The sequence below is a fragment of the Vigna radiata genome, chromosome 5 (assembly GCF_000741045.1).
Source record: "Vigna radiata var. radiata cultivar VC1973A chromosome 5, Vradiata_ver6, whole genome shotgun sequence".
Classification (NCBI taxonomy): Eukaryota; Viridiplantae; Streptophyta; class Magnoliopsida; order Fabales; family Fabaceae; genus Vigna; species Vigna radiata.
In genome coordinates this window covers 15,048,970-15,062,497 of record NC_028355.1, presented here as the reverse complement: position 1 = coordinate 15,062,497, position 13,528 = coordinate 15,048,970, and the positions used below count along the sequence as shown (strand labels likewise).

Here is a 13,528-nt window from a genome sequence, read left to right as displayed (position 1 = left end):
TAATTATTACTTTTATATATATTAAATATTTAATTACAATCAATAATTAAAAGGTTTAATTACTTCTTTTGTCTTCAGTTTGGTTAAAATGTGTCAAATTCGTCCCTTATTTAGAAAAATGTCAATTTCGTCCACATATAGATAAAATTTGTGTCAATCAAGTCATCTTCGCTAAATACAAAATAACGATGTTAACTGTATTATTTTCGCTTAGGCTAAACTTTCTCGCCTGAGCAAGATTTGTAGAAAACCAAAACACAAGTTAACATTGGATTATTGTCACTCCACGAATCAACCAAAATCTGAGGGTAACCCAACCCCCAAGAAAATCCAACAGCGCCATCATCTCAAATGCACACATAGCCCCAAGGCTTCGACAAGAAAAAATCATTGTTTTCAAAACTCACTTTATCTGCTGCAAAATCAAGGATCGGACCCATGAAGTGGTTATTATTCAAATCCAACCGCTCCAACTTCATCCCATTCAAACCACGCGGAATTAACTCAACAAACTCATTTCCATTAAGATCGAAATCCCTTAGCGGGACCAAATCCCCAATGTTCATCGGAATACTCCCACTAAACTTATTCCCGTGAACCCACTAAACTTATGTCCAATGAACACCCCAACTTTTAGCCCCAGACGAAGTAAGTTTCACTTACGCGAAAGAGTTTTAATGGCTCAACTTTAGTTGTAGGACATTTTTAGCTCAAGCGAAAATATTTTAGCTTAAGCGAAAATATTTAGTTCAAACGAAAATTGTTTAGCTCAAGCGAAAATATCAGCAAAACTTGTGTTTTGGTTTTCTGTAAATCTCACTCAGGCGAGAAAGTTTAGCCTAAGTGAAAATAATGTAGTTAACACCGTTAGTTTGTATTTAACGGAGATGACTTGATTGACACAATTTTTTTCTATATGTAGACGAAATTGACATTTTTCTAAAAGGAAAACAAATTTAACACATTTCAACTAAACTGAAGACAAAGAAGCAATTAAACCTAATTAAAATTTACACTTCCTCCGGAGTTGGTGGGTCAAGAAGGAACTTACGAGCTAAAAATATTAACTTAACTTTTAACTTATTGGCAAACTACTAAAAGTAGTTTTATAATCTACTACTAAATTCCTCTTTAATATAATAAATATACGTATAAACTATTTAAACATTAAAAAACTTGTTTAAAAATATAATTATTAAAAGAAGTAAATTGATAGTGAACTACTCAAGTGATATATCCTTTTTTTTTCAAGTGTTAAATATATGAAAAAAATTATTTTTATTAAGTTTAAAATTATCATCAAACTTCAAAAAAACTATTAAATATTTTTCTTACGTTCTTGGATTTGTAATAGTGTTAAAATTTTATTAAACAAAAATAAGAATGTAGAACCTGTTAGATAAATTCCAACATACATATATAATTCAAGATCATTACAAATTAAACATACAGTCTTGAGTTTTTCAAAATATGAAGTATTAGCCAGATTCATTTATTTTAAAAAAATTTAAAAATATTCTTATAGCCTCATTTGCGCCGTTATCGTTTTTAATATACAATAATTACAGGAAGAAAATCCAACATAACATTAATAAAATCACGGTGAGCTAATGTATTTAAAAAAAATAGTAAAAAAATAATTGGGTTATAAAAAGTTTGAAAAGAATTTAAATGTCAAACGAATAAAACATTAGTAACTTAAATAAGTAAATAGTGTTGAATATAGTAAAAGTTATAAATGAGATTAATCTTTTTAGTTTGAATATACACACAAGATACTTTATTTATAATAAAATAAATATGGACTAAGTTTAAAATACAGATAAGAAATAATAATAAATTAACTAAAGATAAAGGTTTAAACCCTCTCTTGGTCCTCATATTTGTACGCCAATCTCAATTAGGTCATCATTTTTTTTGTCTCAATTGGATCCATAAACTTGTAAAAATGAGCCAATTAAGCCCTTTTCGTCAAATTGTAGCTAACGTCGTCTGTATATACTGAGATGTAATTTTTTTAGATCACGTGGCATGCTGAGGTGTACTAAATTTTTTTTCAATGGCTTATTTGTACAAGGATCACTTCATGGACATTGTGAAAAAACGCAGAGGAACAAGCTGTCGTTGTTACACCGGCAGCAACAGATCCATGATCCTCACCAACTACCTGTTCCGCTCCGGAAAACCATCCTACATCACGCGCCACCACCCACACAATGAATCACGCCACTGCCTATCCTTCTCTTGCTGCCAATGCCGCGAGCGACACAACATCCACCATAAACACCCAGAATCGCGAGAAACCCCATCGCTCCACCATGAACCACGAGCGTTGCCATCACCACAGTCTCGCCGCCACTAAACCCTAGCACAATGTCGTCATCACCTCTTTGCGCAGTTCACCTGCAACCCAAATTGCAGCGACAAAATCATCTTCTTCACCATCACATCGCGCCTTCATCACCAATTCAGAATCACAAAGAACCCTAAAATCCTAACCTCTCCAATCTCTACGCACTGCCTCCATTCAAACCTGCAACCAAGACAACACAAAGGATCCAGGAAAAGCCCCAAATCAAAACCCTTTTTTCCAGAATTCCTATTCAAAAACTGCAATCGTTTTAGCTATATTTGGAGGCCAAGAAAAAAATGTTGAAGCCTTCAACTGTATACGTTACTAGAAAAGGGGCTTCAGCTGTGGGTTTCATGGTTGTTGTTCACTGGGATCCAATCACATGGGAGTGGACTCTTGATGGAGGAGCCCTTGATTTGGCCGATAGAGGAATTTGTCTTATTGATGAGTTTGACAAAATGAATTACCAAGATAGGTTCTGAGATTTGGTTATCTTGCTTAATATTTTTCTTCTCCCTCATGCTTGGTTTTACAGAGGAAGATGAAGGCACAATTTTGGGGTTTTGCCTTACAGGAGGTTGTAGTGATTGTTATGGAGGAGACGTGATGGTGGTGCTTTGATTTGCTGTTGGGCGATTTGGCTTCTTCTAAAGGTTTTCACAGTATTGGTTTGCAAAGAGAGGTTGATCATGGCCATTGATGATTGACGAGGTTAATGGAAGACGAGATGCTTTGTGAGTGACGAGGAATGAAACTTCTAGGTTTTTTTTTTGAAACATTTTCAGAATATAAACTCTATTTTTTTTCTTTTTTTAGTTTACAAAATTCCATGTCATAATTTAATTATTTAAACCATGCACATCAGTATCACCACGTCATCAGAGTTAGACGACGTTAATGACAATTTAACGGAGAAGGCTTAATTGGTTCATTTTTACAAGTTTATGGACTCAATTGAGACCGAAAAAAAAATTATAACCTACTTGAGATTGACAGACAAATATGAGGACCAAAGGAGGATTTAAACCAAAGATAAAATATAAAAACAATATATTTAAAACTTTCATATAAATTGTATGTGTCAAACTTGTTACTAATGTAATCAATAAAGACTTAATAAAAATATTTATTTTGGTACTCTAGTGATACCAAATGGCTAATGATTTGCAAAGACGATATATAAGACGAAATACCATCCAGAAGACTCCTTTTAAACAACAAATCTAGAAGGTTACTCCATATAAACCTCTTTTTTGCAAATCACCGTTGAGGAATACATCGTTAATATCCAATGGATAAAGACATCATTGTTGAAGAGTTACCACGACTATAAATAAGCTAACAAAAGTCATCTATTCCACTTGAGAGAAAACATATGTAGATGAGTCAAACACAATGATGATAGAAGAAAGGTTAGAAGAGACAACAACGAATGAAGTCATGGACGAACAAGAGAGAGAAATCCTAAAAACTACTTAAAATAATATTAGACAATTGTGGACAATCATGAAACTTCAACTGAGGTGACTTTGACAAAAGAGATTATCGTCAGTAGTGGATTACAACCAGTAATGGTGGACGACGATAAACTACAAGGACTAGTTTGCCATTAGTAAAATATGAGGGTATGTAGTGGTTGACAACAATAGATTGTAGGAACTAAATTGAACCACATAGAAACAAACTCCTCTCAAGGTGAACAACAAAAATGATAGTGTGCCGGTAACAAACAATGAAGATGGAAGATCTAACTTTCCAAAAGAATAGGCTCATTTATTCATCACACCACCTAAAAACAAATTCCTCCTACTGGGAACGTCAATTGACAAAGGCAACAAACAATAAACAATAGTGAAAAATACATTGTAGATAAATGAAGTTAGGAGAGACAAAATTCTTAGAATAGACGATCGAGACTATCAAAATCGTGTTGTCACAGGTCAAAATTGGAATTCGGACAATAATAGTAATAGACGACACCAACATTAACAACACCAACAAACAATCACGACAACAGTGAAAAGATTGTTTTACTGATCAATCTAACTATCTCACAAGATTGTTATAATCATACCTATTTATTAACAAATTATTGGACTTTTACTTAAACAGTTAACTTAAATTATTCAACTTAATAAAAAACAATTAAAGAATTTTTATTTCCTAATAAGAGGATATTTAATATTTTTGTTCTAAAGATATTTTTTTAAAAATAATTTAAGTGACAATTTTTTTTAAATAGTATTATGAGAATATATATATATATATATATATATATATATATATATATATATATATATATATATATTTTCTAAACTTTAATATAAATATATGTCGATGAGTAAAGGTAAAAATGTTATATAAATATATGTCGATGAGTAAAGGTAAAAATGTTATACTTATTACTTTTTTACAAAATTATTCTATATGAACCAACATCCTTCACTCCATCATTATTGAACATTTTAACCTAAAATATTTATTTCTGTGTAAAACATAATCATTACATGTCAAAAGACACAAACCACAACAATGTGATAAACTAAATTTTTTAAAATAAACATAATACATTTATGATTAAGCATACATGAAAATCAAACATTTTATACATCATTTAATAAAAATCATTTCATAATCAAGTCATTTAATCATCATTAACAATAGGCTATATTTTCAGAATATTTGTGTAATGAATTAGACTTAGAGATTTTACATATATCATATAAATAACCATTCACTCATGAAAATAAGTTTCCCTCATATGACATATTAAATTCCATATAATATACACTTGATATGATTCTCTTTCATGTCACTCCAGGTTGTTATAACCTCTTTATCAACTATCACTACTTAAAATATTTCTTTATGTGAGTTCGATATTACTTGAGTCATGGTAATCTCATCAAAGAATCTTCAGTCAATGTGCATCTTATAATCAATCTAATATTTCCTTCTTAGAAATCACTACATTAAAAAAAAACTCATATATCAAATCAACAACTCACAATAGATTATGACACGTATTTTAAACCTTAATCGACCTCACACACATATCCATAGTAAATTATGGCTAAAACCTTGGCCACACACCCACACGATAAAGAGTAAATTATGATTAAACCATGACTTTACTTAGTCACACCCCCCCAAAAAAAACTAAATTATGGCTAAACCCTAACTTTTTCAATTACACACCTGTAAACCCATATATTTTTCATTTCAAAATCTCAAACGACGAACTTTTTAAAAAATAAAACCATCTCCTCTTGCTCAACTAGACATGACACCAAGAGCTTTTTAAATAATCATGTTCGCTCAGTGAAGACTCTCATTTGGACAACGATATACTTACAGAGTTATACTCATTCACCAAACCCTTGGCTCGTTTAGCACCAATCCTTCATGAGCTCTATGAATTTTAACTAAAATAATTTTGCTTAGTGAAGTGATTGACTCGCCCATTAAGCAAACACTAAAAATCCTAACCAATTAAATTTGTTCAACTAGACCATATTTGCTAAACGAACCAACCATCGCAAGTTCATTGAAATTTAATAAAATGAATTTCACTCAATAAACTATTTATTACTTACCTAACGACCCAAATCTTTTAGTAACCTTGTTCAAAAGACTCATCCAATGAGTAAAACAACTTAAACTCTTTAGAATTTAAATTTTTGAATTTCACTTAGCAAATGAATTGCTAACACAACAAATCTACATAATTTCAAAAAACTTAATAAATGTACCATATTAACCAATTGGTCTATTTGAGAAATTATACTCTTTTCTCATGTCAAAATGCTTCAAATAGAACTAGTTGACTCAAAATGTAGCTTACACAACCATACAACATCACATGCATCAAACTAACTTTTGTACTCACAGTTTAAGAACTCATAAATATTAATAATTCATTATTGAACAAATTTTTTTCATCAAAATATGAAAAAAATCATAACACCTTATATACAATTCATCTAAAATAAAGTACTAACAAAAAACAAGTTAGTTTATTTTACTTAGACTAAGTTTCTTAGTTTTATTAGAAATATAAAATTCTCCACTTGCATATATAATGCATAACCTATACATTAAAATCTCAAATTAATTATATGAATACATGCTAACAATCCTAGCGAGACAAGGATCTTGAATCTAATAAAACTCACTTACATACATCAATTATATCATACATGCTAAACTTTCAAAAATATTTTAAAAAAAATCTCTAATTTTCAAAAATATTAGCAAGATGATAATGAACTTAAAAGTAAATAAGAAGAAGAGAAAATGATTTCAGAAAGATACTAATCTTTATAAAAAAAACTTATTTAAATAATTTTTTAATTTATAAAGTCTGTATTTTAATAATAAATTATTCAAATTTCATTTATAAAAAATCACTTCAATTCTGACCTATTTTAAGAAAAAGTTTATATAATGATTGATTTATATTTTTATATCAATCATTCTATATATGTATAATGGTGCATACTCTTTCTTGGACGTTGAAGAAGTTGTGGACTGTATGTCAGTCAGGGTAAATAGTGAAAGTTTAGTTAAAGAACAAATTTAGTTTTTTTTTTTTAATTTACTTTTACCCTTTTTATCCATTCAAATGTTTTTCTTTTCTTTTTTTGCAGAACTGTATTTGTTGTGGGTATACAATTTATTTTTATAAATTGGGAATGTGTCGATAAAAAAATATGCCAAATAATTTATTTTACTAACTTATAAATTAGTTTGACAATCATAAGGTTCTCTAATAGTGTAAATTTTCTGGTTACCTTCTAATTTTTAATTTATAGCTTATTTAATTTTTTCATTGTTATATTTTACATTTTAATATGTTTTTTAATTTATTTTACTTATTAGTGTTTATTTAAATTCTCTATTGATAATTAGGTATTACGACATTTTCAGCATTTGCTAGATTTTGTTTTAATTTTTGTATGTAGTTCAAATTAAAGAAAAGGTATTGTAAATTTAAGTGTTTAATTACATCATGCTATATGAATAGTATATACAATGAAAATTATAAAAAAGATTAATATAACAGTTGTATAAATTGAAAAGTAAAAAATGGAATTAATGAAAATTAAATTGAATTAGTACTAATCAATACAAATTTTATTAAATAAAATTGATCATTCAAATAAATAATATTGATACAAATTTTAATAATAAATAAAATTGTTAAAAAAATTAATTATTTAAGGAAGAATAATGATGATAACATAATAATATAATTTTACTTAAAAATAAAATAAAAATTTATATAATTATATGTGGATCATTTTGCATTTATCAATACCAACGATTAATCAAATATAACTATCATTAAATTACAAGTTTATCAACTAATTTATTAATCAGTGTTTCCAAAGACACTTATTGTTATCACTTTTTTATTTTAGTTTAGACTATTTGTCATGGTGTTATTAAGTATGAGTTGAATTATTGATTTCTTTGCATTGTATGGAGTGTGTGGCTATTAAAAGCTTACAACTTACAAATTCAATATATTAATTAGGTGGGGCCACATTATTAAAAAGAAAAATAAATAAGGATTAATGTAGTATAATGGGTAAGTCAGTCATTCGGATATAATAAAATAATTATTAATAATATATGTTTGATACGTATTTAATAATGTTTTTAATTTACTAATTGTTTTTTGTCCGTTTCAATATGTATTTAGTGTTTCTTAACCTCTGCTTATGGCACAATTAAATGGACGCGCTATCTTTAAATTTAAACCTGATTTTTAAGTGCATGTATACATTATAGAATGAATTTTTTTAACTGAATCAATTAACTTCAATTATAATTGAAGTAAGGCACTACAATTTTATTAAAATAACATATGAATAAATTCATTAAGATTATCAAAATATTCTTTAATAATAAAAATAATATAAAATAATATTTATTAATAGGATATTTAATGGTAAAATAATAAGAAGGAAAAAAATTAAAATTAATTTTGAAAATAAAAATAAATTTATATTTAAGTAAAGACAAATAATTATGTTAAACTTAATTATATAAATATGTAATGATATAAATTAAAATACAAAAAAAACATATACGAGAAAACTTTAGGCCTTGTTCACTTGAGTGGATTTGAGGGAGAGTAATTGAGTGGATTTGAGAGGATTTGAAGGTAATTTTTTTTGTTGTTTATTTGAGTGAATTTGGAGGTAAACGAGTATGAATTTGGAAGTAAATTTTTTTAATCTACCATATAAATTAAATCTTACACTAATCCTCACAAACTTTACTTCCAAATCCAGTCTCTTTAATCTCCAAATTCACTCAAATAAACAGCAAAAAAAAATTACCTTCAAATCCTCTCAAATCCACTCAATTACTCTTCCTCAAATCCACTCAAGTGAACAAGGCCTTAATTATTGTATAGACAGATAATAATTGAAATTGCGTGAGAAGAGAAGATAACGGGCATGTTTGGTGGGTAGGCTTACCCTGTTATTCGATTCCGTGCTTCTAGACTCTTCACTCTTGTGTTTAGGTTCATCAGAAACAGTACTGTAACCTAATTCTTGTCCAAGTTAATTACTAAGTACTAGAGAACTTTCCAGTCTGATCTATATTATTGAAGGAAATAATAAAACTATGCAATGCTTGCGTACATAAGTTGTTCAATTCTTGATTAAACAACCCAATACAAACTAAACTAGTATTAGATTAAATTAAATGACAATCCATTATCTTGGCCTTAAGCAAAAGATAAAAGAAACTGCTCCCCACTTCTGAATTGGAACACTGACTCCATCCTCATAATCTATACATTATCTTCTTCTCATTTCTCATTACTTATTTCAATACTTATTTGCTTTAAACTCCGACTGATAGTGATTTTCATAAAACTACTAATATATGCAGCAGTTCATACTTCCTAGCTAATTAAACTAAATGGAAGAGTAAAGTAAGCGTACGATGGAGGCAATAGAAAAAAAATTAAGGATGCCATGGGAATTTAGAATTCAAAAACTATTGAGGATAAGTAGTTGGACTGAACGCGCACTAAATACGGTCAACACGCTTACAGACAAGACCAAAGAAAATGACAACGTTAAAGAGACCGACACCTGACGGTTTCGAGCAGGCACGTGTCCTTAACAAGGTCTCGGGGACGCGTGTTGTTATCTGATTGGGTAGTTCCTTAATCAATTTGGGCGGGTCTTACGTCATGGCCTGCAATTTGCTGAAACTAACCAGTGGTTACGACAGCGATAATTAGGGGATTGATTAAGAGGTTAAGAATAGTAATCAAGGTGATAGGGTGCTATATAATGGAGAGAGAGGGTGTAAGGCAGAACCAAGAGTGACGAGAGGCCTTCACAGATATTTTTTTTTTCTCTCCACGTTTTCTTCAAAGCTTTCAGTCTTCTGTGGTTCATCTTTCTTCTCCTTCTCCCCCCTCTCTGCAACACCCCGCTTCTCTGAATCCCTTTCTGTTAATCATCTGTCTTTCAAACTAAGATTTTTGGGTTTGTCTTTTAACTCACCAAGAAGCAAACTTAGAAGTATTTCTCGAAAGCCAGGTGTTTTCAGAAACGAGATCCAGGTTTTACTGTCAAAATTAGCTTGTAAAATTTTGATCCCCTTGCCCCCCATTTTTTTTTTTGCCTTTGAAACTAGCCAAGAGGGTTATTTTTGATCCCTCGAAGTTTAATCTTATATTAAGACCACAGGACCGAGGAGGTTGTCTATTTGAAATCTCCTTCATCCTTTGTTTGTAGAAAAAGGTTTTTCTTTTTAGTTATCTTTGTTTTTGAGATCCTCTGTATTAATTAACCAGTTGTTCTTCAGTTTTAGAAAGACGCAGGTTGAATTGATCTGATGGCAGCTATGATGGGTTTTTACAGCAGCACAGAGTTTCAACTTCCCTCAGATCCGTTCAGGGGTGAACTAATGGAAGTTCTTGAACCTTTTATGAAAAGTCCTTCCTCAACCCCTTCCTTTTCTTCCTCACCTTCAAACTCCTCTTTTCCTTCTACTTCTTACTCTCCTTCTCCCATCTACTTCCCCTCCTCACCCTCCTTCCCTGTTATCTACTCAAACAACTGCTCCGCATCGATGACCCATGCTTTTGCCGACGGGTTATCCCTATCCAACACCCAAAACATCATAGGCTTCGCGCAAGGACAACCAACGTCTCTTCTCGGCCTCAACCACCTAACCCCCTCTCAGATCTCTCAGATCCAGGCTCAAATCCAGACCCAGACCCAGCACCAGCAGAATCCCAACACCCTCAACTTCCTCGGGACCAAACCCATCCCCATGAAGCACGTGGGCATGCCTCTGAAGCCTACGAAGCTTTATCGAGGGGTGCGGCAGAGGCACTGGGGGAAGTGGGTGGCCGAGATCAGACTCCCAAAGAATCGGACCAGGCTCTGGCTGGGAACATTCGACACCGCCGAGGAAGCCGCTCTGGCGTACGACAAGGCCGCGTACAAACTCCGAGGTGACTTCGCCAGGCTTAACTTCCCAAACCTCCGTCACCAGGGTTCCTCGGTGGGCGGAGGCTTCGGGGAGTACAAGCCGCTCCATTCCTCCGTTGATGCCAAGCTTCAGGCCATATGCGAAGGCCTGGCTGAGATGCAGAAACAGGGGAAGACCGAAAAGCCTCAGGGTTCGTCGAAGAGGTCACGGTCCAAAGTGGCTCCTCCGCCAGAGAAGGCTGTTTCGGACGACAACAGCAGCAACAAGTGTTGCAAGGTGGAAGCTTCCTCGTCTCCTGTTACGACGGAGAGCGAGGGGTCTGAAGGTTCTTCGCCTCTCTCGGATCTGACGTTTGCCGACGTGAGCGAGCCTCAGTGGGAAGGTGATTCGGATAATTTTAATCTCCTTAAGTACCCCTCTTATGAGATCGACTGGGATTCTCTGTGACGAAGTGTTCGGAAATTAGAAGACTATGTTATGTATTGAAGGGTATGATGCGTGGTCTAGTCTAGTATATTTGTAGGTGGTCACTGCAATGGAGTTTTTGGCAATTGCAGGGCTAGTTTTAGTGTCAATATCTTGTATAATCTCTATCTACCTTGGGTCACAGCTGAATTTTTTCTTGCTTGACCTGGGAGAATTAGTCCAGTTATGTTTCCAGTCTTACTTAATGGAATTATTATATGAATATGTAGACGAGATGAATCTACTTGCCTTTCAGCTTATCAAATATGTAGCCGAGATGATTGTTGCTTCTCTATAAAATATCATCTATATTCTTCAACATCTCCATTTCAGAGATGTACATCCATGTTATGTTAATGTCCCTGCTGTCACAAATAGTCTTTAAGGAGGATCTTGCCTCTGCAGTTTTAAGCTCTAGTTTCAAATTTAACAAGGCACCAACAATACATAAATACCCTTTATTTTATTCTAGAAATATTATCATCATTTTACAAGTACTTTTTCTGTATCTTATATGGATTTGTTCATCTTTTCTTAAATGATGAAGAACAAAATAAGTTTCATTTATCAAATTTTGTTTTAAAGGGGTAAAAGATTAATATTCCTAAGGTCAGAGTTATAAAGATATTTTTAAATTATTGATCATTGTATATGCTTAGTTTCTTTGTCGTAGTAATTGATATGAGAATTTAAGTTTGAGCCAACGAAATTTTAATAAGTAGATCTTGACATTTCAAATGTGACTTGATATATATTTTATGGAAGGATTTTATTTAATAAAAACTATGAAATTTATACCTATCGAAAATGTCAAAGATAAGAAATTCAAACCGAAATTAATATTTGTTAGAAATTATGAAATTTTGATTTTGATATAGCTGACGTTAGTGAAAAGTATATTTTAGTGAATTGTTTGAAGTTTAAATAATTGTTAACAAAATTGATTGGTTTGGGTTTAAATTTGGTTTTAATTTAAATTTGATAGTCCTCATAGATATATATTTATTTAAGAGTTTAATGAAAGTGAATGCTATTTTGACTTAATTCAGTAGTCGAAAAGTTGCATAATTGTAATATTGAATTTAGACATAAGTTTCAAACATTTTTGCACAAATGATATATTTTTCTTAAAAGTCATTTGCTCTCAGTATCATTTTCGTTAAAATATTTTTCTAAGTAAAGAAGAGTATAAATTCAACCTTTCTATCTAATAATTTTTTCCTCAGACGAAACTATTTTCGCTCAAATTATTAAATTTTTTCAAAGCTATTTTTTTTTTATTTGTTGTTTGTTTGCTATTTAAATGTAAATGTTAATTTTACAATAATGATATATATATATATATATATATATATATATTTAAAACATTAATTTATCGTGTTTTATGTAGATTTTTTCATTAAATGTGATGATAATTTTTTGTACGGAAATAAATGATGTTCCAAGAAAAAATGTCAGCAAAATAGACTCAGGCGACAAAAAAAATGGATAAATGATTCTGTTTTAAAATATATTTAAGAATAGATATTGAATAAGTTAAAATATATTTAAATTCAGGAAAAAAAATTGCATGTGTTATTGTAAATAGCAAACGTGTATAATGTTAGATTGTTGTTATAATTAATCCCTTTCCCCAGTGGTTTAGTAAAGCATATTCACCTTTGCCATTCTCTTTCTTACTTTAGAGAATTTATTCCTATGCTAGTTGTAACATCGTGAATCATGCAAATTAATATTAATAATTAGTTAAATTTATCTTCATTGTCATCCTTTGTTACATACATGTTAAAGGATTACGACTATTTATCACAAAACCTGAATATATGATTCTATCTTTGTCTTCTTTTCTGGTACAGCTTATCTTTCCTCTTTCACAGATAAAAGGTGTGTGGTGCAGAAGCATTGCACAATTAAACCCAGAGATAAGAAGATAGATAAAAGGGAGTTAAGCGAGGATAAAATATGTTCAAAACAAATAAAACCATACTTTTTGAAATTTGCTTATCATTATTCCGAACCACATCACATCTAATTATTGAGGTGATTTAGATAACCGATATATATATATATATATATATATATATATATATATATATATATATATATATATATATATATATATATATATATATATATATATATATATANTATATATATATATATATATATATATATATATATCACGCTGTCAATATTACTTATGTTTCTGTATGTATTTTGTGGATCGAGAGATTA

At 30.8% G+C, this 13,528-nt stretch overlaps 1 protein-coding gene across 1 annotated transcript; it reads left to right on the top strand.

Moving 5' to 3' along the window:
- Positions 1-9,690: 9,690 nt before the first annotated feature.
- LOC106762422 (ethylene-responsive transcription factor RAP2-4) lies at positions 9,691-11,633 on the top strand. The gene has a single exon (XM_014646327.2). It carries the CDS (start codon positions 10,226-10,228, stop codon positions 11,273-11,275), a length of 1,050 nt encoding a protein of 349 aa, XP_014501813.1. The 5' UTR covers positions 9,691-10,225; the 3' UTR covers positions 11,276-11,633.
- Positions 11,634-13,528: the final 1,895 nt, after the last annotated feature.

Coding starts and splice junctions, on each gene's coding strand:
- LOC106762422 (XM_014646327.2), top strand. CDS start 10,226: ATGGCAGCTATGATGGGTTTTTACAGCAGCACAGAGTTTCAACTTCCC.